At 41.6% G+C, this 25,858-nt stretch overlaps 8 protein-coding genes across 13 annotated transcripts; 3 read left to right on the forward strand and 5 right to left on the reverse strand.

The window, feature by feature from the left end:
- Window positions 1–81: 81 nt before the first annotated feature.
- LOC103316588 (agrin-like) lies at window positions 82–5,870 on the reverse strand. Of its 4 annotated transcripts, XM_031931927.2 has the most exons (20): window positions 5,365–5,870; window positions 5,089–5,271; window positions 4,818–5,003; window positions 4,519–4,749; window positions 4,240–4,449; window positions 4,024–4,167; window positions 3,729–3,938; window positions 3,430–3,651; window positions 3,137–3,367; window positions 2,856–3,059; window positions 2,566–2,796; window positions 2,329–2,496; window positions 2,083–2,259; window positions 1,805–1,981; window positions 1,495–1,719; window positions 1,252–1,419; window positions 970–1,170; window positions 675–863; window positions 404–580; window positions 82–322 (listed from the first exon to the last, which is right to left on the reverse strand). In XM_031931927.2, exons 1-20 carry the CDS (start codon window positions 5,399–5,401, stop codon window positions 261–263), a joined length of 3,633 nt encoding a protein of 1,210 aa, XP_031787787.1. In that variant the 5' UTR covers window positions 5,402–5,870; the 3' UTR covers window positions 82–260. The 4 variants fall into 4 exon arrangements, with proteins under 4 accessions (XP_031787787.1, XP_031787786.1, XP_031787785.1 ...); XM_031931926.2 differs by having other exon boundaries at window positions 3,442–3,651; window positions 5,089–5,870; XM_031931925.2 differs by having other exon boundaries at window positions 5,089–5,870.
- A 57-nt stretch (window positions 5,871–5,927) lies between these two features.
- LOC100119317 (turripeptide Ici9.2-like) lies at window positions 5,928–6,644 on the reverse strand. Its single transcript, XM_008210838.4, has 3 exons — window positions 6,458–6,644; window positions 6,157–6,321; window positions 5,928–6,082 (listed from the first exon to the last, which is right to left on the reverse strand). Exons 1-3 carry the CDS (start codon window positions 6,492–6,494, stop codon window positions 6,027–6,029), a joined length of 258 nt encoding a protein of 85 aa, XP_008209060.1. The 5' UTR covers window positions 6,495–6,644; the 3' UTR covers window positions 5,928–6,026.
- Window positions 6,645–7,845: 1,201 nt separating this feature from the next.
- LOC100119289 (turripeptide Ici9.2) lies at window positions 7,846–10,261 on the reverse strand. Its single transcript, XM_032600564.1, has 4 exons — window positions 10,150–10,261; window positions 8,664–9,738; window positions 8,159–8,323; window positions 7,846–8,009 (listed from the first exon to the last, which is right to left on the reverse strand). The coding sequence occupies exons 2-4, from the start codon at window positions 8,698–8,700 to the stop codon at window positions 7,972–7,974; spliced, it is 240 nt and encodes a 79-aa protein (XP_032456455.1). The 5' UTR covers window positions 8,701–9,738; window positions 10,150–10,261; the 3' UTR covers window positions 7,846–7,971.
- An 800-nt stretch (window positions 10,262–11,061) lies between these two features.
- On the forward strand, window positions 11,062–12,958 carry LOC100678338. Its single transcript, XM_003426985.5, has 5 exons — window positions 11,062–11,436; window positions 11,531–11,556; window positions 11,721–11,930; window positions 12,579–12,669; window positions 12,754–12,958. Exons 1-5 carry the CDS (start codon window positions 11,409–11,411, stop codon window positions 12,801–12,803), a joined length of 405 nt encoding a protein of 134 aa, XP_003427033.2. The 5' UTR covers window positions 11,062–11,408; the 3' UTR covers window positions 12,804–12,958.
- Window positions 12,959–13,167: 209 nt separating this feature from the next.
- On the forward strand, window positions 13,168–14,056 carry LOC100679565. Its single transcript, XM_008210837.3, has 5 exons — window positions 13,168–13,318; window positions 13,387–13,415; window positions 13,498–13,647; window positions 13,728–13,818; window positions 13,885–14,056. Exons 1-5 carry the CDS (start codon window positions 13,279–13,281, stop codon window positions 13,935–13,937), a joined length of 363 nt encoding a protein of 120 aa, XP_008209059.1. The 5' UTR covers window positions 13,168–13,278; the 3' UTR covers window positions 13,938–14,056.
- On the reverse strand, window positions 14,011–18,888 carry LOC100120484. 2 transcript variants are annotated; one of them, XM_001604076.6, is made up of 13 exons: window positions 18,224–18,888; window positions 17,954–18,095; window positions 17,203–17,333; window positions 16,986–17,120; window positions 16,752–16,913; window positions 16,595–16,683; window positions 16,339–16,519; window positions 16,047–16,269; window positions 15,805–15,966; window positions 15,577–15,731; window positions 15,259–15,500; window positions 14,874–15,102; window positions 14,011–14,732 (listed from the first exon to the last, which is right to left on the reverse strand). In XM_001604076.6, exons 1-13 carry the CDS (start codon window positions 18,279–18,281, stop codon window positions 14,482–14,484), a joined length of 2,160 nt encoding a protein of 719 aa, XP_001604126.2. In that variant the 5' UTR covers window positions 18,282–18,888; the 3' UTR covers window positions 14,011–14,481. The 2 variants fall into 2 exon arrangements, with proteins under 2 accessions (XP_001604126.2, XP_016843756.1); XM_016988267.2 differs by having other exon boundaries at window positions 17,954–18,089; window positions 18,224–18,879.
- A 3,405-nt stretch (window positions 18,889–22,293) lies between these two features.
- On the forward strand, window positions 22,294–24,399 carry LOC100120435. Of its 2 annotated transcripts, XM_001600609.6 has the most exons (3): window positions 22,764–22,947; window positions 23,019–23,920; window positions 23,997–24,399. In XM_001600609.6, exons 2-3 carry the CDS (start codon window positions 23,842–23,844, stop codon window positions 24,335–24,337), a joined length of 420 nt encoding a protein of 139 aa, XP_001600659.1. In that variant the 5' UTR covers window positions 22,764–22,947; window positions 23,019–23,841; the 3' UTR covers window positions 24,338–24,399. The 2 variants fall into 2 exon arrangements, with proteins under 2 accessions (XP_001600722.1, XP_001600659.1); XM_001600672.6 differs by lacking the exon at window positions 23,997–24,399 and having other exon boundaries at window positions 22,294–22,947; window positions 23,019–23,573.
- A 98-nt stretch (window positions 24,400–24,497) lies between these two features.
- On the reverse strand, window positions 24,498–25,494 carry LOC100120407. The gene is made up of 2 exons (XM_001604004.6): window positions 25,279–25,494; window positions 24,498–25,199 (listed from the first exon to the last, which is right to left on the reverse strand). The coding sequence occupies exons 1-2, from the start codon at window positions 25,358–25,360 to the stop codon at window positions 24,592–24,594; spliced, it is 690 nt and encodes a 229-aa protein (XP_001604054.1). The 5' UTR covers window positions 25,361–25,494; the 3' UTR covers window positions 24,498–24,591.
- Between the last annotated feature and the right edge of the window lie 364 nt (window positions 25,495–25,858).

The raw sequence follows: 25,858 nt of genomic DNA on the forward strand, positions 1-25,858 counted from the left end.
CTTCGTGTAACTTTTCAAATTGAACTTTAACATGCCGAAGAAGGGTGCAATTAAAAATTGAAAAAGTTCAAATAATACAACTTTTTCAGTTGTAATCCAAATCATTATCATTTATTATATCATATTTGACAATTAAGCATTGCGTCGTAGTGTGCAGTTCTTCTTAAACTTCAGTTCTTTTTCTTCAACTGCATGGCTCATCAGAATTGTTCCTTAATGAATTGTTGAGATGCATCATTGAATTGTAGATCACGCTTCCTTCATGCTTCAACGCTTATTGCTCCGGTTTCAGCACAAGGGCCATTATGAACTTTTTTAATATCTAAAACAAATCGGTCACGGAAATTCTATTAACTCTGAAAAACACGACAGCAGTTAAATCTTAATGAATTAGTTCACTAACATTGTTTGTAGCAGGAATTAGCGCAATTCATCTGCGATAAGTTCCCGTATGTTTTTCCATCTGATGCACACAAGGGAGTGTAATCATAAGTGTGCACACATGCGCAACGTTGAGAAAGTGGGGGATCTCCCGGCCGCGTAGGATATTGACATCGACCATCGTGAACTTTGTATACGTCTGAGAAAATAGATTAATGTAATCGCATTAGAAATTTGTATCGCATTTTTTAACATGAAATATTACAATGGATTTTTTCCGGAGACAGACTTACTTGTACCGTTACAGCGATTATGGCATAGTAGATACGAATTATTAGGATAATCTTCTCCATCTGACCCACAGAAAAGTCCGTATTCGTAAGTGTAAGCGCATCGGCACCGTAAAGGTGTCACTGGCGGTTCTATATCTGTAGGTTCTGTAGGCTGATTGCACGGTCCATCATGTACTTTTTGTACTTTGTCTAAAAATGTATCAATTACATCGCAAATTTATCAACCAGTATAAAGTTTAACAGTAGCTTCTCCACATGAATTATTATCAAAACTGTTTCATACAGATAGACTTACTCTTTTTGTTATATATATTATGGCACGCTAAGAACGAAGGGTTAGAGTAATCTTTCCCATCTGATCCACAAATAGGATCATAATCTTGGGTTATAGTGCATTGGGATACCTCAGAATTTTCTGTTGACGCATCAGTAGTGGTTGATGGCGTTTCGGGTTTTGTAACTTTATTGCACGGTCCATCGTGCATTTTTTGTACGTCTAAAAAAATAATTGGTTTACAAAAAAATAATGATTTTGATAGTGAACACAATCGCTATAGTGGTATAGCTGCATACTCACTTTTATTGTTGCAAGAATTAGCGCAGTTCAACTGATGATAATTGGGGTATGTTTCTCCATCAGATCCGCATACGGGGGAATATTCATTGACCACCACGCATCTGCATATTTTTGAAGCTGCTGCTGATGCTTTATCACGGCATGCACCATAATGATCGACGTAAATGTCTAAAATATAAATAAATGGACAACTTTTCAGCTGATTTTTCAAAATTGAGATCTTCAAAAGATAACTAGACTTACAGCGACGGTAACACCAATTACAGGATAACCTGGAAAGATTCGGATAAGTTTTACCATCAGTTCCACAAACTGGCTCATAGTTGGTTTTTACAAAACAGGTGCAGCCTGATACACGATTATTCATCGACGATTGAAGAGCGTTATTGAATTGTGGATTACGCTTACTTCTTGCGACAACGCTTATTGCTTCGTTATTACAAGGGCCATCATAGAGTTTGAATACATCTGAAATGAGAAAATAACTATGAAAATTATTCTATCTATCGATACACCAAGGCAATTATATATCTGAATGAATTAGGATACTAACTTTGTTTGTAGCAAGAATTAGCGCAGTTCATCTGCGAAGGGTTCCCGTATGTTTTTCTATCCGATGCACACAAGGGAGTATGATCGAAAGTGTGAACACATGTGCAACGTTTAGAAATTGGTGGATCACCTGGCTTCGTAGGATATTGACATGGACCATCGTGAACTTTGTATACGTCTGAAAAGATGAAGTAATGTAATCGAATTAGGAATTTGTACCATTTCGAAATTTCTCAACATGAAGTGTTATAAAAGTTTTCTTTACTGAGACAGACTTACTTGTAGCGTTACAGCGATTATGGCATCGTAGAGACGACTGATTAGGATAATCTTCTCCGTCTGACCCACACAAAAGTCCGTATTCGTAAGATATAGGACATCCACATTGCGGAGGTGTCGATGGCTTTTCAGGTTTTGCAGCTTCGTTGCATGGTCCATCATGAATTTTGTACAGATCTAACAAATCAATTACAGGAAATGTTTTCTATCAATTTTAAATAGTATAACTAAGAGATGTGCACTCACTTTTATTTTTGCAAGAAATGGCGCAGTCTAATTGTTGTTCGTTAGGATATGTCTCTCTATCAGATCCACATACAGGCCTATAACTATAGTTCACTGCGCATCTGCATGGCTTCGAAACTGCTGGTCTTGTTTGTTCGTGACATGGGCCATAATGGTCGATGTAAACATCTGAAATAATCATTGTATGATTTGTTGAATCAAGAAAATTTAGTGCTTCTCAAAAATACATGAACTTACAGCGACGGTAACACCAATTATTACAGGATAACTGCGAAAGATTTGGATATGTTTTTCCATCGGTGCCACAAACTGGTGCATAGTTTGTCTTTACGAGACAGTTACAACCCAATAAAGCATCGATTCCTTGTGACGATCCAGAGACCTGTGCACTTCGTGCATTTCGATTTGGTGTAATGTAAGAGTCTTTATTTTCGTCGCTACATAGGCCATTATATACCACGTTTATATCTGTAACAAACACACTATGTTTATTTAGTTCGTATGAAAGGTAACATCGGCGCACTTACTTTGATTGGTGCAGTTTTTGATGCATTCAAGAATTACGAAATTGGCGTAATTATTCCCATCACTTCCACATACTGGTTTATATTCTCTAGTTGCAGTACACCGACATTTATTAGGATCATCATCGTCGTCATCAAAATTATTAATGTTTAATGGCTTTGGATTGTCTTTTTCGCGACAAACTCCACAATGTTTTATGTGGATGCCTAAACAAATTTTTTGGAATTCATTTTTAACACATTCAATGATTTTATTAAAAAAATAAGGATATTGCTTTGCTCACTTGGATCGATACACTTGTTGCTACAATAGAATATCGATGGGTTGCCGTAAGTAACGTTATTTGTCCCACAAACCGGATTCCATTCTCTGGTAATTTTACATTGGCATTTTTCAAACATATTAAGAGATTCTGATAATAATTCGTCTTGAGCTTTATCAGGTTTGGGAATTTCTAGGTCGCCTTCCTTACAAGTGCCACAATAAGCCAGTTGCAAATCTTCTGTTGACGCATCTGTTAGAAAAAAATAAGGAAAATTTTGCCTAATAACTGTATATCATAAATTTTTTGCTTACCATTTGCTTTACAATTTTTAGTGCAGTAGATATATGAAGGATGGGGATAAGTCACCCCGTCAGTACCACAAACTGGATACAATGTGGATGTAGCTACACAATCACATTTTAGTAAAGGTCTTGACAGTGATTTAAAATTTTTAGAGGTCGTTTGCTGAACGGCTTTTACACTTGATTCTTCGTTGCTTTTATTGCAGTAACCACAATTTTTTATGGTTATATCTTAAAAAAAAAAATTATTTTTAAGAGGCATGTAAGAAAAATGTATCTTACTTATATTTGCATACTTTATGATTTACCTGATTTCATGCACTGCCTTGCACAATAAAAAATAGATGGATTACCATATACAGTTCCATCGCTCGCACAAAGAGGTGCATATTCTTTCGTAAAAATACAGCCGCATGTATGAAATACTTTTGAGAGTGTATCCGATATCACGGCTTCTTTTCGCTCAGAAACTAATTCCTTCTGTTTATCACATTTTCCACAATAAGATAATTTCAAATCTGAAGCATGCATATTTAAATAAATTGATATTAATGCTTATTTTTATTCAGTAGGTAAAAATTAATCAAAAATATCATATTTTACTTGATTTTAAACATTTTTCTGCGCAGAACAAAGTTGACGGATTAGCATAAGTATTTCCATCACTTCCACAAACTGGATTATAGTCTTTGTCAGCTATGCATTTACATTTGTCATCGCACGTTCCGTAATATTGCACACTTATAGCTAAAGATCAAGTAATTGCTATTAATAAGTTGTATGCATAAATTAGTTAATTAAATATTTTTTCATATTTACTTTCATTGGTACAAGAATTGTAACATTTTAGTATTGAGATACTGTCGTATGTTTTGTCGTCAGTTCCACATACTTGGTTTAATTCAAGCGGAACTGGACAAGAAGCTAAGCATTGGTTAACCGTATCGGTAAATTTTGAAGCTTTTTCAGAATCCGTCAATTCTTGGGGATCTTTTGTAAGGCATTTGCCGCATGATTTAATTTGAAGATCTGTGATTGTTTTAAAAAATAAGAGTCATAGGTATTTAGACAGTCTTGATTATTGAGTCTTTTACAAACCTGTTTTTCTACATTTTTTAATGCAATACAGCATTGATGGGTTGGGATAAGTAACATCGTCACTTCCGCAAATCGGATTAAGATTATATTTGATAACACAATCACACGTTGTCAATGAATCTAAAAGGTTCTTCGATACTTTTTTCGAAACGTCATTCATCATGACCTCGTTATCTTCATACTTTTCTTTATCTTGCGGTAGACAGAAACCGCAGTGACTATATAGCAACCCTTTGAAACAATAATAAATGTAGATTTGCTCTTGGATTATTAATTAGAATAGACTCTGTATGACTAACCTGGTTTTTCACATTCTGCAACACAGAACAGGTACGAAGGATTAGGATATGTAACACCATCGTTTCCACATACAGGTGCAAACTCGTTAGTTAATTTGCAATCTTTACATTCTTTTGTAGGCTTTGATGACAGTTGATCGGTCGACTTTTCGGAACATTCGCGATTGTGAATAATATTCAAAGTACCTATGCAGTAAAATTGGCACATGATTTAAATACATACTACAAATGTCAATTAACTTATTTGTGATTAATAAATTTATAAACTTACTATTTTTAGAACATTTATTAATACAAGCAGACATTTCTTTTCTGTTATATGTAACATCTTTATTTTCACAAATCGGCACGAGGTCCAAAGTATAATTACACCTACAATCTTTAAAGCTGTCACTGTTCCATAACTCGTATTTCAAATCTATTTGTTCTTGTAGCAGTGCACTTGGTGTTAGTGCTGTGCAAAAAAATATTATTAACTGGTGACTTATAAAGATTGGTATTTTTATATTTAAAAATGTATGAAAAAAAATCATAGTAGTTAGATTACCGATTAGAATGATACAACTTAAAAAGTAAGTTATCATGGTGTTGGATGATATTTAGTGCGTGTGCAGCAGTTTTCTATGGTGTATGAAAACTGGCACAGCGACAGTGCCACAGAAAATCGACAAGTGACCCTTATATATGCATCGATACTGAAACTGGAAATCCCCACCTGATTCTACTTGCAGTTTTAATAAAATTTAGTGTACACGGCTTTATTCTTCTATAAGAGTAAAAGGTCTATCTTGGCGCGCCTTATATGCAAACGATGGAACCTTTAGAACTGGAAATCTTCCCAGCGGCAATTTTGTTTTTCACTTTTATTGTTGCCTTACAAGCTAAAGTGCTCGCTGTAAGTACAATGACGGCAAATAAAACAAAATTTTTCTTCTCATCCCAAAAGGGCGATAGCAAGAACAGGTTCTATTTTATATGTGTAATATATGCAATTTATAGCATAAGTTTTTCTCATTTTGTTTATTGAAGTATAAATATTGCTACTATTTACACTATTTAACAAAAAATGATCTCATTGATGTGTTGAATTAATTATAAACACGGTGAATATTAAGATTTTGTAAAAATATTATTATTTTCGCTTGCATAACATGTACAAAATTTTTACAATAAAACGCTTAACCTATACAAAAGCTTGAATTTTATAAACTATTCCGTCGTAGTTTGTGATTCTGGGCATGCTCCATCACGTACTTTGGCCAAGTCTACAAAACAATTTTAATTGTTTTAGTAACGTAAAATAAAACTTCATAATTTATACGATAGATAATTTATTTACCGGTTCTGCCCAAGCATTTCTTGGCGCACTCCAGCATGGACGGGTTGGAGTAAGTCACTCCGTTGCTGGCGCAAAGTGGCAGATATTCAAAGGTTGAAATGCACTGACAATTCTCCAAACCGACATTCTCGACTTGAACGCCTTGCACAAAAGCGATGAGCATGGCTGAAAGAAGAATATCACAATAAATAATTATCAAAAGCATGCACTAAAACCAAACATTGATTTTCAATTAATCGACCACAAATTTTATTGTATGTTGTACAAAGTTTTCATTAAACTGTGATTATATTGCACTTACCCAACATGGCGACGAAGATAACTACTTGTTTCATCATTTTGGCAGTTGTGCTGGTTATACAACAAAAAAGACTGGATTTAGAAGTGACTTATCGAACAAACCGTTCTCGATTGAATGGGATCGTTTCTGTCAGTCTTATATATAGCTGAATATGAAGATTGCGTATCCCCACTTAGTACTGTCTATACTTACGTTTGAGGATGACCGATGGTTTGTTTTTGTAACCTGTTAGCGATATTTCGACTTGCACGCGTTCCATGTTTCCACGAAAAACTGCACATGTACGTATAAATATTATTAACAATTTTATAAGCAATTATATGTAAATATTTGCGTTTTCGCTAATGTCATAACAGTATTGGTTGGTATTATCATTGTTTCCCAATGTATGCCGGCATTGCTTTTTTAAATGTGGTATATATTTTGATAATGTTTCAGACAGAAAACAACGTAATGATATGATTAAATAAAATATGCGGTCATTATTATCATTATTGATTACCATTTTTCGAGCCGTTTTTGCGGAAAGTTATTATTCAGTCTTGAAGTTTATTTCAAGAAGAAAATTTCCAAGAGTTATAACAGAAGTTTGCACTAGGGCTGCACTCATGAGTCTATTTGTATTTGCGGAATGATACATTCGCAAAGCAAGCATTACTGCATAGCAAAGCAAAAAATATGGAAAGGAAATTGCGATTCTGAGAATCATAAGCTTGCACACACAGTGAGAATCATAATATAAAATTCCTAAAAATCTTCAAACATATCGGCGTTCGTCTAGCTAAATTTCTCTTTTAAAAATAGCAAATTTGCCATTTTTGGGACGAATAAACGTGTTTCTTCGAGGATTAATATTCATTCTCACCTATGCGACGACAAAACTGGCCACATAAATCAAAGTCGCTCATTATGCATACGTGACATTGTAATAACGTTATTTAACAACAGCCTCCACATATGGATGAGATTGAAAACCAAGGATAACTGCTCATGGCGGCCGCGGAAAAACAGTTCGTATACTGTTACACGCGCAGAATACTACGAGGAATTCCCCAATGCGTAAATCGAACATGTTATGGTGTACGTTCAGTTCCGTGAAAGTGATTTCCGTTAGTTTGGGAAGAACTGCTCGTCTAAGACACGTAAATATATTTTTCGTATCGTGAAACGAGATAAACAGAAATCGTAATACGCAGAATGAAGATGTTGTATAAAGCTCAGATGTTTTGGACCCAGTAGTGCTGTTAAGATAAAAGTAGTTTGAAAAAAGAGTGTTGATAATCGTTTAGTGGTTATCTGCTACAATGTAACCGGATGAATGTCATCATTAGTTATAAATAGGTCACTTCTCATTGTATATATTCAGGATAGAAATAATAATACAAACATTGTAAAGTAAATAAAATTTTATTTTTCCAGTAAAGTAAAATAAAAAGAAATCATAATCTCAACGTTAATCAAAAACAATTAAATAAAAGGGGGATCCCATTGATGAATTAATTCTTCCAAACAGATCAAGTCCGGCACGGCCCATGATGCATGTGATGGATGCCTGCAACAAAAAAACGAAAAGAAACGTGTTATCGCATAATGACACGACTTTGTGCTCTGATCGTCAAAATATTAGCACATTAGCGCTCGGCTCATTTTCTCGGCGGGTGTTCGCACGAGGCAAAGCGTATTTAAAGATGCGCTACTCACTGTACTTGACGCATTCGTTGGCACACCTCAGCGTGGCAAGGTTCGGGTAGGTGACACCATTGTTGCCGCAGACCGGGTCCAGCTCGTCCGTGGCTGCGCACACACAGCCCTCGGGTAGGACCTGCGTCTCCTGCGCGCGGGACTCGAACGCCAGCGCCAGAATTACTGATGGAGGAATTAGTGAATCATCGCAAATTATTGTTGAAGATACTTGTATTACTTGGTTTTTTTTTTCATTTCAAATTCGAGCAAGAAGCATCAGCTCAAGATGTCGTGTATGACAAAGTCGATTTCGATAGCGTGTACGATAGATCAGCCAGTCGCGAAATGAAAAAACGGACGCGTGCTACACCCGATTAGATAAACTATGAAGAAATCGCATCATAATAGAAGCGTACAGTCGTGGTGGAACTCACATAATCAACGTTTAGAATCGTAGTATAAAGATAGTATACGGCGCTAAACGGCGAAATTAATTGCGCAGCAAGCAAACGATTTATCTTACCGATTGAAGATACGAGGATGACGAATGCTTTCGACATGTCGGTGGCTTTCAACGTGGAATCCGAAATTTCTTAGCTTTGCACTTATTATCGGGCGAGCGACTCCGGAATGGTGAGCTGCGTTCGGTATCGAAGTGCGTCGCTAACTGCTTCACACACAGAAGAACGAGTATCCACAAACAGAATCGATAACGAAAGATGATCTTCGAGCGTGTCGGTCAGCTTTGGCGGTGGTGGTATTGAGAGAGAGAGAGAGAGAGAGAGAGAGAGAGAGAGAGAGAGAGAGAGAGAGAGAGAGAGAGAGAACGTCCGTGTGGACGGATTATAGAGAGGGACATCACGAGCAGGCGAGGAAATTACCAATTCAGATTTTCTTCTAACAAGACTTATGCTGACGTTATGAAAACAGCACTTATTCATGCTAATGCAATTGCCGCGTTGAAGAAACATTTTGAAGTTCGAAGTGTTTAAATGAGTTTTGTATGGAACGCAGCAAGAAGTTAATTAGATCTTGGCGTTTTAGTGAACGACTTGTGTCGAGTTTAACTTTATGCTCGTCCTCTTTAATGTCACAATAAAGCCGTCTGTATCCAGGCGTTTAACTGGCTTAGCGGATTTGATGGAAGATTTCATTTTTATTGGAATTGTTCTTTTTCCTCTTTTTAATAGTGCTAATAAACGATGCTCATTCAGCGAGCGTGAAAAAATTATCGAGGAAACTTTAATTACTATTTCCTATTTTTTAAATGTCAATTACAATGCCATTATGCATGAATAAGGAATGTTTATACTCACTTTTTCTCTTGTTGTTGTTATGAAGTCACTTACGGTTTTAATAATATAACGCATTGGATTGATTAAAAATTATTTTACTTCCTTTGTCTTCGTCTGAATAAACAAAATTTCATATTGGTATCGTAAAATGTAAGTAGATTATAAGTAGATCGTACGTAAAATGAAGGTATGAGTCATTGAATATTTGAAGAACAACATCCTATGAGACCTATCCGTCTCGAAGCCGTATGGATTATTAATGAACCTCGCCTGCACACACTCCTTCGTGAAGCACTTTTAGATCTGAAAGTTAATTATCATTTGTTATGATTGAACAAATTGACACACTGCTCGCTTCTATAAATATACCCGGAAAGTACAGTAATAAAACGTTAAAATCTCGTGAAAGGTTCGGCAAAAAACGAAAAAACGTTATCAAAATTTTTCTCATTAGCACTTTGACGCTCCAACGATCAGAATCAATCGCGTATGATAGACTCCAGCGTTATCGTATGTCACATTATCCTCGCCACAGACTGGTCTGTAAATTCGCGGGATGCGGCAGCCGCATTTTACTCCGTTTTTCTGCATCGCCTCAATGCCTTTCCACAGGTAGAAAGTTGACACTGCGACAGTAGTAACAATTTTGAAACGTGCATCGCTTATGCTGATCGTTGAATATTTTTAGAGTAATTAGTATTATACGCGCAGTACCTGTCAAAAGAAGCAAGAGAGCGATGGTCTTCAACATTTTATTTAAAAAAATACGAATTCGCAGTCGAGCTGGCAGTTTCATCGCACGTGGGTAACTGCTTCCATACGAGTGTCTCGCGAGTGTCATTGAAACTTATTACGCATATGTGCCGAAATTCTTTAGCGGCGTAACGAGATAAGCGTAACAAGAGCATAATGATATCTATCTATATTTTTGAAAAGACTTGAATATCCTATGAGTTTCTTCCGAATGTCTGTTCTTTGTGTGGTAAAGACTAGACAATGCTGATATTAAGTGTGCCGCGTCACGCACGACATTTCTGCAAAAGACTTTTTAAGAGCGTTTATTTCCTGAACTGGGGGAATCCCACTTGGCATGTGATTTTTCAAGCATTCAAGGACTTTAATGAATATCTTCAAGAACGCATGTGCACGGTCATACGCGATTTTGGCGAAAATTTTTGTTATTTTAACGATGAAAGATTGACAATAAAATTTCTTTTTTATTGCGTGTTCTCATTTTCTCAGTTATTGACTTTTTTGTTATTCTATAAAGGAATCTACAAATATGTAGGTCTTGCGCAATTTCTTCAAAATTTATTCCTGCTATCGTTTCAATTTTCTTCAACGTTTGTTTGCACAGATGTTTATACTTTGAATAGACATAAGCGAAAAATGTTCCAGAAAACAAGTATCAGATTCAATGATTTTTATTATGCGTCATAAATAAAATGTCACTTTACAAGCACGTGGAATAAATTTGAACTACTATACACGGTATTTGTTTATAATAGGATACAAAAATTATCAAGAGCGTAATATTCATTGAAGCGCATTAGTTATTACGTATACACAATTATTCTCAAATATCATGCGAACCATGTTGGTATAGCATGATACGGAATCACAAACAAATACCAAATGTGAGAACGAGGCTTCGAAATGATAACATCATTCGTCAAAGTCTAGAAAACAGCTATATTATGCACACATGCAAATAATTATAGTTTTCCTCCGAAATCACAATAGTGTTTGAATAAGTAGAAATCAGAGCTTGGCTAAGCCTGGAATTATATACAAGATATTTATAATCGCGATCATCGCACCTGCAAGCGGGCGGAGCGTACACATTCGTGAGAGGAAAACTATAAAAGCAAACGTGCCTACGGTTTCCTTTCAGTTGCCTCTCGTCTGGTTAGTGCAGATCTTGGCGCAGCCAACCGAAGAAATCGATCTTCGAACAATCCTCATAAATAACAATGATGCGTTGCGTCTTGCTAGTATTTCGTAAGTCGATTCTAAATTTTTAATTCCATCATGGTACGTCGAATTATATTCTGTGTTTATTTATTTAACTAAACCAGCGCTATTTATTTTGTAGTTGCCGTTGGCTTCTGTCATGCACAGGTAAGTTTATTACAATCATTAGTATTAGTACAATCGTTAGAAGCTCGTAATCCTGTCATTGGTCTATCATAAAAGTAACATTATCATGGCTAACCGCTGTATTGATTTCAACTTCGAATCATTTATAGCTCTGCAGTTTAAAAAAAAATCTTATTCTTCCTCAGAGGGACGTATTCTCGGACCAGGACGGTTTCGTGTTCCCCGGAGAAGCCGACAGGCCTTCCAAATTTCCGCTCAACCCGACCAACCGCCCGACCAATCCGACTCGTCCGTTCACAACTGCATCCCAGCGCACAACCCAGAGCCCGACGCCTACGGGCAACCCAGTGACTCCCAACATGAACGACTACAACCAGTGCATCAATAATTGCCAGGTAAGTTTTTGCTTTTGCGCTTCCTTTTCCTCGTACTTACCGGCTTTCGGACGAGACCGGTACACCTTGAGTCAGCGTCGACGTTTTTTTCATTAGTTCGGCAGTCGAAATTGAATTTTAAATGAAGAGCAAATATTGATAGACGAATAACGCGCTGCAGTATACGACCGGGAATCGATTCGAGCGGTAGAAGTTTAGAAGAGAACTTTATTGATTATTTCGAAGCGATTTTTATTAAATTTTCGAAAAAGTCGCGTTTATCTCAGGAGGAAAAATTTCGGGGACTTCACCGGCGTAAATTTATATTTTGACATCATTATGTGACGTTGGCCTCGGTAGCTGCGTGGAATATGACCGAATTCCGAGAATCTCTTGATTACAATATTTTTGTGTTTTCACATCTACCGTGTTTCAATAGAAATAATCACGAGCTTTACTATTTACATACCAGTTTGGCAGGTATTTGATTTTCTTGAACTGGTATTTCAGAAAATTTTGTGGAAATATTGCGAATGATAAAAAAAATACGTATAATTTATATTGCATTTTCAATTTACGTTTAACGTTATATGAGTCACCTTCTGACGCAAATATTTTTTAGTAATGGCTAATGACTGATATTTTGCAATTTAATTGTATTCTCTATAGACAACATCCGAATACAACCCTGTCTGTGGAACCGACAATGTTGTCTACTCCAATCCGGGAAGATTAAGCTGTGCTGTAGCCTGTGGAAACAGTAAGTTTTTCTAATGAAACTGAATATTTTTTAATATTAAAAATTAAAGCGATCACTTATATATATTCTCTGAATTTTTTGCAGATATCACAATTAAAGGCTACGGTCAATGCAGTGGAACCATACGAGGCTAAAAAGTATTATTAATAATACGTTTATGATAAAAAAATAACTGTCATGAAATAATTTATTGTCCAACAAAAAGACTGTTCTGTTATAATCGCAAAACATATATGTTCACTATAGCGAATACTTGTAAGAAATGTTAATAAATTTTTTAATGAAGTTATTGCGAATTATTTGATTTTTCGTACATTTGTAAGAAGTCCACATTTTTGGGGATAAGTATTCAGTACGTGTCCGAGAGCAACGAAAAACCGTGCGTATTAAAAATAGAAATGGTTATGTACTCAAAGGTCGCGCAAGCATGTTCCACAGCATTAAAATAATAATTTTTTTTTATGTCCTCGCCATAAAATTGAAGTATTTAAACAAGCGCAACGAGCATCACTTCGTATAAGTAAAACTCACAACGATTCGGCTATCATACATAGTTCAAAATTCTCGTCGGGGTGCATACGCAAAATCTAAAAATTTTTTGTATCAAATATGACTCGTCAACAAATTGTCTTCACAATTATGCTTTTCAGTAAGAAAATTAATATTTGTCGACAATATTTTTCTCTGCTTTAATATAATTAAAAATTTATATTTCAGTTTCAAGTAGGGCTTATGCTATGCCACAAGTATGTACACTAATAATTATCTATTTTTTATTTTTTACATCACAATATTGAATGCCCACTCTTTATCAATCACTTAATATAGGACATTGTTATTCCCGGAGAAACGACACTACCTTCGCCAACAACAACAACGAGAACGACAACAACAACTGAAGCAGTAACTCAGCCATCAATAGTTTGGACTACTGTTGCCTTACCATCAAATTATTTCGAATGTCTTCATAACTGTCAGGTATGTATAGAAAAGTTATGTTTTATTAAAATCGCAAAGAATGATGGACATTCATGCATCTGTATAATTTATTCCTGCAGACAATTTCGTCGTATGTACCAGTGTGCGGTACAGATGGTGTAGTTTACACAAATATCTATAAATTGAACTGTGCTAATAGATGCGGAAATAGTGAGTATCAAGCATTTTTTATATAAAGTATGTATCTTTTGTAAACTCACACTCGAATTTTCCCAGACGTTAGAGTTTTCAAGGAAGGTCAATGTCGATTCCGACGCAGACAACAATAAAACAAATTCAAGAAACGAGTGTGCGAATGAGGTAGAAAATAAGGCTTTAAATATAAAAAAAAACTATGTATGATTCCTGTTCATTCAAATTTTATTAAAAATTGTTATGCATGATAAAATTTACGTATTGTCTATTATAATGTATCCTACATTAAAAAAGTACATCGCAAGGACTCATCCCTCGCACGCGCAGTGAGTAGCAGTAGTTCTTTGGCTAAATAACTAATGAACAATCAATACCCTTAGCATAATCTTCAACATCCACGTGTGTATTATATATTAAATAATCATATCCATACTCTAATAAAATAAAGATAAAAAATAATCGAACATAGCACAAAGAAATAACTTTTCGCAAAACAATGCAAGACCACCATCAGCTTACTTTTAACTTTGGGTATTAACGGTGTGGCGGTATCAACAAGCGACACGGCGTTACAACGACATAACGTCTCTATATTTACAACGCGATAAAATGCAAGACAGTAGTATTCGCGAGATTACAAAACTCTGTACAACGTAATCGAGGCTAATAGCGACATAATCAACTGAGGGTCGAGTCATTGTTATCGGCCCATCGAACCCGCCTGGAGATCTCAAAGTTGCCGCCGTGGAGGCCGTAGAGGTGACGCGCCAGGATGTCGGCTCTGTCCTCCTCGGCTCGAATGGCCAGACGACGATAGGTCCTCACCGCGAGGACACAGCTACCGATCAGGACGATCTGGATAATCAGCAGGAAGATCAGCAGAAAGAGCGCCAGGCTCGAGTTCATGCAGAACTGGCCGTCCATGTACTCTGTAAAACATCAGATTTCTCGTTAAATGGAAAATTCCGAGTTGCGTAAGGCGGCGACGAAATTTTCCGCGAACAAAAGCCATTCATATTCCCCCACGAAGGTAAGGAGAAGAGGGTGCGACGTATAAACGAGAAATTTACCCGAGCCGCGAATAATGTACGTATCCGGATTATCCTTGGCCCTCAGGGGATCGGGATAAATGTCCTGGTTGCTGGATCTCGTGTCCTGGACGATGATCGATGCCTGGAGCGGAAGCTCATCCGCAGTGCGATTGCCGGACGTGTACAATTCCGTGACGTTGGCTCTCGTCGGCCCGTCCACCGACCGTCTCTTACGGCCGTAGGACAGAACGCCGTCGACGCATTTCGTCTGGAAGCAAAAAGTTTTTTCCTCGTCTACATCCAAAAGCCAAATTATGTCGTTACAAAAAAATCAATCGCATTACAGTGGCGCGTGTTGTTCCACCTTATCTCGTAAGTTTGCGCAGCTGTCGCGGATAAGAGAAAGGAAAAATAATCAACTCACCGGCTGGCATCTCTCCAGGCAGAACTTGACGATGACGTTGAAGCGCACGTGCTGACTGCTGGGGAACTTGAAGGCCCTGAACTCGGCGACGAGCGAGCGATTGTCCGCGGGGTCCTTCTCCAGGGCCGGAAAGACCTGCGCCTCGTTCATCACCGGACATCCCATCTTATCGAGCAACAACAGGGACGAGTCTCCCGACTCGGTACTGGCCACCAGGTGTCCGGCCTGGATATCGAAGGGTCCTTCAAAGCCAAATTCGTAAGAAGATCGGTAACGGATGATAAATCGCTCGTGGGGAAAGAAAATATAAGACGTTACCATGGTCCGGCTGAATGGAGATCTTGAGAAAGAGTCTCTGGCCGATGTGGGTGACATTGGCGCGATTCATCGACTCGTCCAAGATGTCCATGCTGACGGTCGGTACGACCGAGGACCTGTTCATGACGGTCGAGGCGACCGGCGGCAGACCCGCGCTGTACATTACAACACACGCTCGTATTATGATAATCAAGGCACATCAGACGAAAAAACCAGTTTCTCTCTCACTTGGAGTCGATGAAGGTGAAGCCGGAGTTGAGGGTGACGCTGCGCGGACTGGGCACCTCGCCGCTCTCCAAGGTGCAGCCGACCCTCACCGCCTGGTCCCCCAATCGCTGGATTATCGGGTTGAACTGCACTATCACCGTCGACCAGATCACCGCTCGGGTCCTTGACACAGAAGCGCTTGTTAGAGCTCGCGGGACAGGGTCTAATTGCTCGCGATTAAAATTAATAGTGACAAAACCGACTGGTTGTCCTGATCGACCGAGTAGGCCGGAGTGAGTCCGCAGGTCATCGGGGCCGTGTCGATGTGAGAGGTGTCGGGCAGCGACAGGACCAGCGTCGTCACGTTCGAACCATGGCCTTGCACACCGCAGCTCTCGCTGTAGCCGCTGGCGTACATGCGACCGACGAACGGCTCCGTCGTGTGCAGCTCGATCGTCAGCGACGAGTTGGTGCACTGGACGTTCACTGAAAATCGGTTGTCGTTGCGTAATCCGAATCGAATTATACTCCAATAATATAATGTAATATAGTTACTGTCGATGCAGGGCTCGCGCTCCTTGTAGAAAGCGTTCGGTGCGCTAATCAGCGCGCTTACTCCGGCGCTTATCGTGTCCTCCGAGTAGAGGAGACAAGTGGGCTCGTTGTCCTTTGAGTATTCGACTCCGTAAGCTCGGCAGAGGAAGCCGTCGCTGCTCGCGTCGCACCTTTCCTCGCACTTGGAGAGATGAATGCGGCTTACAGTGGCTTTCAATTAACGCGGCGTAAAGACTCTATTATACGTGATACTCACTTGCTTAGCGTTGAGATTAGCGACTTTCAGGTCGGAGTAGGGCATAGTGGTGTTGCGGTACTCCGCGTACGAGCAGTAGTCCGTCTTCGCTGAAAGTCGAGGAGGGATTTGAGACTATAAGCTGTAGCCTTCGTGAAAAGGAGGGTAAGATACTCACAAATGTTATGGCACTGGCTTTCCAGATACTCATCCCTGTATATGGCAGCTCGGTAGGCTTGGGGTTTGGTTCCGCGTTCGATGCTCAGCAGCGAGCAGGTCCCCACCGTGTCGCCGATCGTGAGATCCCGGCTGGTCCGGAACTCGGCGGACTTGCAGGTCGCTGAAATCGAGGGTCATTTTTCATAGGTAATCCATCGAAATCAACGAACAAATTCTCATTTTCTATACACACTCGAATTGACGCAGGCTTCGTAGCACTGCGACCTGTTGACCGGCTGCGGCAGAACCTTCGCCATCGAGTCGAGCAGCACAGCTCCGAGGGTTCTCTCGACCTGCCATAGTCGATTCCTCGTACAGCTCTCCGGAACTGCAACGACAAACGTACACGTAAGTTTCTTTTTATCATCCAGCCTCGTCACAGATTTCGCTCGATAAAAACGTTTACTCACCTGTCAGGCAGATCTCGTGATAGAAAGTGACATTCGGCTCCGGGACAAAGTCCTCGCCGTCCGGCACCACGGCGAAACAGCCGCTTCTCTCAAGGTCGACGATGAACGCGCTGCAGTTTAGACTCTTGCACCTAGGCAATTACCGAGTAAAAACGTGCATAAATCATTATCTTCGACACGTGTGCGAGTGTAGTTGCGCATAGACCGTATCTCGCGAATGCACGAACTCGGGCTCTCTCGTGTATTGTTGTGTATGCGCACGAGCGAGGCAAAGGAAAAAAATTACTGTATAATGGATGTTCGGCGCGAGCGATTAGGCGGGATGAGCCGCGTGAAAAATTGATTGGATGAGATTCGCGGAATTGAACTGTACAGTTGTTATGACGGTCGTTTGCATTTTTTTTGCCTAGAGCTTCGTGCACTATTACTATTAATAGTCCGGGAAGTAATGACACGTTCGTCGCCGCATTGCTTGTACGTACGGCAGATTTGTAAAAAATTTCGCTTCTCTTTATTAGTTGTGTAATACGAACGACTGTTTGACAAAGCCTGAACTTCAACAAAAATGACGAGACAAAGATCGTCTTCGCTTATGGCGCACCACAATGCTTATCCCGAGCCGGTAAAGCAAAAGTGTATGATAATTCATAAGTGACTAACTCCGCAGGCCCGAAACAAAAAGCAATTTCGCATTCCAATTGAGTCAGTATAATTATAAACTCCGTCCGCTTTCGCTCTCACACTCTCTTACTTTTCGAAGCAGGTGGTGGTGATCCCCTGGGAGTCGAGGCCGGTGTAGAGCAGTTGAGTCGAGCTAGCGTATTCAGGCCTCATCCCTGGCACCTTCTCCCAGGCCGTGTTGTTGTTGCCGCAGCTCGGCGGAGCTCCTGCAACTTTTTCGAATGGTTAAAATGCAATGCATTCTAACTCGTAAAATTCAGCGCGCGAGAGGTTGAATTTTTATGAAGGTGATAAGCAAAAATATTGTAAGCTGTGCCTCTAAAATTACAATAACACTCACCAGTAACGACCGAAGCGACGATCGTCGCAAGCATCAGCACAACCCTCCACAACCCCATTCTCGCTCGAATCCTCAGCCGTTGGCTCGCGCTCACTCGATTCCGATCCAACTCGCGCCGATGGTCGCGGCCGCCTCATGCCGCGCGAGCGCGCGCCGCTCGTACCTATGCGCCGTCGTGTCTTACGTAACGAGATGCACACGTGCTTTTTCGCGACGACGAAGTTGACGCTCGAGTACAGCACTCGTTGCTTCGAAACGAACGAAACAGCGGAGATTGTGCGGCAGGCGTGTGATATAGCCGGAAACCCCGGAGACTCATCCGGCACTTTCGTCGATTTGCATGTCAATCGCGATGACGATGTGAGCTGGAGAGCGAGAGAGAGAGTTTTCTATACTGTAGATAATACTCGTGACACACGTTTTCGAGACGAACACACTCGCGTAGACACTGATCGTTTATTATCCACCGTCACCGAGATCACATAGCGAAAAAAATCGACTGATTTCCGAACCGATCGGCGCCGATTTTCTCAGAAGACTCGAGCCGAAAATCAGAGCGCAGCGCAGCAACACACACCTGCGCCAGCGCACGAAACGAAATGAAAAGTGTCGCGCACGTAAGTACTGTACACCTGCACCAGCTCTGCGTACATGTGTGTGTACCTAGTGCGCGGAGTGGCGGTGGCAACTGATGTGGGCAAAAGCAAAAGTCCTATATATCCAGCGGCTGCATTGTCGTTAAAAGCGAAGAGCCACTCGAACATGACACATCGGCACACTTCCGTCCCGAATGCGCGGGAGAGCGAGCGAGAGAGAGAGAGAGAGAGAGAGAGAGAGAGAGAGAGAGAGAGAGAGAGAGAGAGAGAGAGAGAGAGAGAGAGAGATGGGCAGAGGTGTTCCCATAGACGACATGCGTGTGTGCTTGTAAAGCAGAGATAATGGTCTTTAACGTTCGTTTAGCACAGGCTCCTCTTTTGTCTAACTCTTTTTACACGTGCGCGCTGCGCTCTTTTGTCGTAATTGGAAATTGATATGACGAATTTTTCTCTGCTCTATGCGTGTGTCGAGGGCTGCATTGCAATAGTGAATTAAAAAAATTATTCAGCTAAAAATATCAATCCGAGCTCCGTCTTCCAAAACTTCCAGACCACCTGGCACATGTATAATAACTCGTACATCAAAGACGAGAGCGCCCGTCTAATAACAAGTGTACACGCGCCCGTCTAATAACAAGTGTACACGCGCCCGCGCATATGTGTTAACACACGCCGAGCAATTCACGCGTGACACAAATCCGGCAATCGTCGTCGGCGGCGTTACACTCGATAAAGCGCGAGCAAATTGCTGCTTTTTGTAATTTTTTTTTTTTCGTAACTCTGCGCGATGCGGGCACAGTGACGAATTTTGCATCATAGAGAAGCGTCGTGTATTTTCGAAGGGTTTCATTAGACGTCGGCTTAAGGATTCCGACGGATGTAGGATTACGAGGAGGATCTCGGGGAGCGTTTTATACGCAATATAGTGGGCTGGACGAAGATCGAGTTTTTTGTAATCTTGTAACCATATCCATCCCCCGGTAATTTTGAGGGTCATTACCCGCGCAGGTGTAATTACGTTTTCGTTAAAGATTGCAATCCGCGTATACTTACCTTGAATCGACGGTTACGAATTTATTTTCGTTGCGACAACGGTGTGTGCGAGTGACTATTATCGACGTATTGGCAATAGAAGATATTTAGAAATCCAAATCCACATACGTAGAAAATAACGCTTTGACTATTGAAAAAAAAGTGAAAACCAGGCCGAAGCATACATAAACAAAACGTTCGCATATTCACCCGCGACAGTAAAGCCAGCCATGCGCTTTTTCCGCGCGGATAAGAAAAATCACTTATCCGCATTTCATAAGACGATTTCACAGCTCGCGAGCACCTGCATGAATAAATGGTTTACAGCAAGCCGAAACTCGAGCTGCAGTGTAAAAGCCACTCATTGTTATATCCGAGAGTATAGTATACAGTAACTCGAGTATGTAGGGAATTGGGCAAGAATTTCGGCGTGTGTGGAAACACGCATGCGGGTACATACACGCATATAGGAGCTTCTTTACGACAGGCTATATATGTAGGCTCTTTTAAATGCACGCGCGCATAAGTGCCGGCTCGCGGCACCATTTGTTAATGTCACGTAGGCGGATTATCTACGGCTTTGTACCTCGCTGTTGGAACAACTGTATGTGCGCGTGTAATGATGCTTGCCGATCGCGAAGATGAGTATATAATATTATATCCTCAACGCTGAGACCCTTAAAAACTAAAACTCGTAGATTCTCGGCTTCAGCGCACCATCATCATACCTGCGCAGCTGGTGTCATCAACCCCGCATACCGGAGAACAAATCGCGTAACACACATACGTAAATGCAGCTACAATATCGCAACGAGCAAATTGGTCGACGCAGAGGAAGTACTTTCTAATTAAGGGATCTGGGTTTCGAGGCTCAAGGCCGCCTTCAGGATGCGCTCTGCGTTTACCCACTGCACGCCGCTCATATTTCGCCCTTGCGCGACATAATCGCGGTGCTTTTGTTCGGCTGCTAGATGGATGTACCACTGCACACATACACCTTGACATTCTGATACGCATAGAGCCGCGCACAAACGTATCGTCTTTGGGAATCTCCCCCGGGAGAGTGAGAGTGTGTGGATGATGATGACGCATTACACGGCGTGTGCGCTGTGCCTGGCTGCGAGCGAGAACTCACTGTTTTGGCTCTACCTGTGAGTTCTGCTGGCGTAATTTCATTCTAAGATGGCTATGTTGTTCTGGCGATCGGTCGAAAAAAAGTTTCTCTAAAAATGAAAAAAAAAAATCCCAAGAGTAACTGAATACACGCGCTCCTGTACACAAGACGCACACGCGGCGAAACTTGTCAATAGAGACGACGATACGTAGCAATTTCGACTCTACACTCGGCTCGAACGTTGTCCTTGCGCTTACGCAACGTCGTCGCCGCGGGCTCTCTCGCGCTCGTAAAAGTAGCTTATTATTCTGGCTACTCTTCAAATCTAAATGTCCGTTCGAAATAGATAAAACCGCTCATCATCTCTATTTCTCTCCGCGGGAGATGAACGCTCCACGATCGAATTACCGCATCGGTATTCGGATTATTTTATTTATATTATCAAAGCGCGCATTTTAGGTCCCCGATTTCCGGCGAACGATCATCATAGAATCGCGTCGTGCGCATTAGAGGATCGAGCGTGGGACGATCGAATTTCGCAACGAACCGCTCGTTTTTTCCCATTCTCTCTTCCTTTTTTCCGCACGCGGTTCCCATGGCATCGGCGGTGTACGCCTCTTTTTTTTTGTGCGCTTCATACGCGCACGTTGACTGCGCGCTTTTGCTCTAGATTTACGCGCTTTTTTCCGCGTGCTTGTCTGTACGTGTACTACACACATCGATGGGCTTGGACGGGCCGACGGCTTTTTTTTCAAACGCTATTTAGTGTTACGTAAATTATTATCCGTATCGCTGTGTGTGTGTGTGTGTGTGTGTTTGTGTTTGTTTTTTGCTGACATGAGCGTAACGTGTACGCGTGTGTCGTAGAGAAATTTGGGTAGACGTGAGTGGTCGAAATTATAAGAATATAACGGTATGATACCTGGGGACGTTACACTCGTTCCTGTATCGGGAATTCAATCAAAACAGTGAGTCATTTTCCGCCGCGAGAGCGATGAGCACGCAGATGCAAAATACGTATGCACTCGATGTCATTAGCCTGATTTTCCTTCGCTTCATTTGCATACAAGGAAAAGCCTCGCGCAGCGGGTTATACATATAGAATTTCTTTTTTCTTCTACTACCGAGAAATAATGCAAAATGGGATTTTTCGACGACAGCTTAATAACAAACGTTATATATATAGAAGATAGCAGGCCGTAAGGGTCTTGACATAATTCGTTAGTGATATTTCAAAACGTTGACTCATTGCGCTACTGCGCGACGACAATGCAGGCTTCGCGTTATTACAGACAAGTTATCTTGGAAAAAGCCGACTGCCTTGCGCGTCTGGCGAAGCTATGTGTATATATACGAAGCAGCCTGGTTTTTACTTTAAATTTCGGTTTTCCTATGAGTTAAAAGTTCTGTCTAATAATCGCGATTTTTAAGCTCATCTCTCACTCTGAGTCGATCTTTCGTCAGTCGCCTGGCGCCAGGCACTCCTCGACACGCGAGAACACGACGGGCTGCATACACCGAGGCGTCGTTCTGATCCCGCGGAAGTCGAGCATAAAAACCGATGCACGACCGAAAACTCGAAGCTTACTCATCGCTCTTGGCTAAATTATCGCCGTTTAATTCCGACGATATCCGAAGGCAACCGATAAGCCCGAGTAACGATCGGGTTTCTCTATAGCTTCATGCGTCAAAGACACATGCGCCGGTCGACAGATCAGATAATCGGCTGCACTTAATCGCCAATTACACTGGCATTGAGCACCGTTGTTTATAAAAGGACCGCGCGACAGCCCGGCGCGACGTAGTTACCGATTTTTCGCACATCCGGCCGATCGCGTTATTTTTTCTAATCCAGCAGCATACAAGAAAGCACGAGAAAGGAAAAGAAAGAGCGATGAAGACTCTGCGGGGAAAGAGTCTCTTGATCATCGGGACACTGCTCTTGCTGAGTGTCGTCGAGCTTCATGCCGCCAAGACGTTGAGTAAGTTCGAGATAAACGAGCCCGTGCAATCGTTACGGACGCAATAATAATGAATCGACTCTGATTCGCAGAACGCGTGGCCCGAGATGCTCCGGCTCCGCCGGGGAAGGATGGCGAGAAGAAGAACGACTTCGACTTGACCACCATCAAGAACTTCCTGGATAAGATTCCGGTAGTCGGTCCGATAGTCGATACCGTATACAACTACCTCAGCGAGTTAGTCATCTATCTGGATAAGCTGTCGAACGGCATAATCCCGAGAGCCCTTGGAGGCTCGCTGCCCTGCGTGCTCACCACGACCAAACTGGTCTGCAGCGGTACTTCCAAGGACGGCGGCACTTACGCTATCGTCAAAAAGATCATCAGTATGCTGCCCAGTACCATCTTACCGGACACCTTGAAGAACGGCATTCTGGACTTTATCCGCAAGGTCATCAACCCGATCGCCAACGCGCTTTTCGGCGGTTTACCCAAGTAGCGGCTGCGAATTCTCATCTCTCGATGATCCCCTTGTGTTATTTTGCTATTTACTTCGAGTCTCTCGCACTGGACTTGGAACTTCGAAATTCGTCGTTGTATACGAAATTGTCAAAGCTGCTCGTAATAAAAACAAACATTTTTTGTCACCGAGGCTTCATTTATTCTCGAGCAACGCTTGCAGAGTTCGCCGACGATTCCAGAAAGAAATTTTTCGCTGACATAATTAGCAGCTGGGGAGAATATGAATGTCCAGCTTGACGTATGACCGAGAGGCCCCGATAAGAGCTTCCGCGCTTTGCATATCGTTCGGTCGAAATTTAAAACGCCATTTCCTCGTAGCCGAGCTCGCTTATAAAAGGATCGGCCGAGGTTTAACGATGCATTAGTCAAGTGCAGCATCGTATCCGCGAAAACATGCAGTTCTCCCAGAAGAAGGTCTGCCTGACCCTGGCGTTTTTCCTCGTCGCCGTTTCCTCGGCCAGCGCCAAGAGTCGTAAGTTTTCTCCTCCCGAAGCCTGCCACGCGAGTCGCGTCGAAAATAAAATAAAATCAAAAACATGCTCGAGCAGTTCAGAAACGAGAGGCTAATCAGCTGGAGTCCTACGACGACTTCTTGAACGCGATCGACAATCTGCGCAACATCCCGTTCGTCGGTTCGGTGATCGCACCCTACGCAGCAGTGGCCAAGGGTGTAATTCAGAATCTGGACAATGCGGTGGACGGCAACATCGGCAACATTGTCGACAGCATCATGCCCTGCAAATTCAACGGTCCCTTCGCTCGCTGCGAGGGCAAATTTGACACGGCGAGCGCCAGGAAGATCGCCAAGAAGCTGCTCGGACTCATACCTCTCGACTCGATGCCCGACTCCGTTTCTTCCGTCATCAGACTCGCTACGAATATGATTTAGTTTGTTCGTCTGGATAATGTTGTAACGATGTTGTTGAAATAAATTTTATTGTTGATCAATCATTCGTCGATTTTTTCACAGTTTTATGATACAAATACGCGCTCGCTCATTACCGCCTGAGAGTATATATTGTATAGGAAAAAGAGAAAAACAAACGTCGTCGAGCTTTCGTGTCAATCACAATGGATTATGCGCTTTAATAGTATGCTTACAAAAAAAATTCATTAAACCTGCTGCGAGTCGTCACACAGCAGTTATACTATACCCAAGGTACGACAAATCTTGTAGAGATCCTGCAGATCTCCCAGATAATTACTTAAAGTCGACGGCAAAGCATCGCTCTTTCTAAGAGTCGTCGCAGCTTTGTCGAGCTCCGGCAGAACGTTAGACTTGGTGAAGTTCCACAACTCACTGGTAGCCGCGTCGAACAATTTCTTGGTCGTGTTCGTGAAAGCTTGAACCGGCGCGGTGTGTATAACGTCTTCGAGCGGCGAGAGAACGTCTTCCACGCCGTGGATTATGGAACTGGGAGATAAGTCCTTCACGAGACCGAATACCATCTTGAAGGGGGCGAGAAAAATGTTGGAAATCATGCCCATGATGCTCGTGTTGCCGGGCAAGCTTCCCTCGGAGCTGTCGACGCTTCTTCGTCGACGAGTTGTCGTCATGCTCTTATCGTCGCTCATGAAGATCATTTCGAGGATGTCCATGACTAGCGATTTCGCGCCGTCCAGAATATCCTTAATCATATCCATGAGCTTGTCGGTGAACTTGCTGATGTCGGACATTATTGCGTCTACGATACTGCCGCCTCCGGAATCTCCGGAGCTGCTGCTGGACGACATCTCCGTGCCATTTTTCTCTGTAACATCGTCGATCGATTCTGACAACGAACTCTTTTTTCGACGAATATAGTAAGGTGAAAGAGCGTTTTGACTCACCTTCGCTGCCGGCTCCATGGGCGCAGACGATCAATCCCGCCGAACATAATAAAAATATGAGGATCCAAAGCTTTCGCGACATTGTTCAACAGCTGTACGTAGTAAGCGAAGTGGCTTCATTCCGGAAGGAAAATCGACGAGCAGTCAGGCGCTTCGTCGCAAAATCTTATCAAAGGACATAATTAATGACACTCTTTAACATCGTACGCGACTATATTGCTACTTGTCACTTTTTTCCGGCTAATTTCAAGGCTCGCGCTTTATCCGTTAAATAGACGCACCTGGTGTGCTCGGGCGGACGCTTTCCGAAATTATAATATTTTTTACTATTTATTCATTTAGACCGCGCGTGTTGGGATAACTAATATTGAAATTGATCTAACCGAGTCGTCTTTGTCAATCGGTATGAAGCCTGGAGAGTACTACGATTATGACATATCGACATAAGAATCTATCCACTGCTGAATTCATGCTCGTATCCCTCTAGTCAATAAAGAAGTAGCTTATCATTCAATTATTCAGTAAGCTACGTTTTTTACCGTGTAAACCATATGGGAAAAATAATCAGACGCAAAACAGC

Source organism: Nasonia vitripennis, chromosome 5, assembly GCF_009193385.2.
Source record: "Nasonia vitripennis strain AsymCx chromosome 5, Nvit_psr_1.1, whole genome shotgun sequence".
Lineage (NCBI taxonomy): Eukaryota > Metazoa > Arthropoda > Insecta > Hymenoptera > Pteromalidae > Nasonia > Nasonia vitripennis.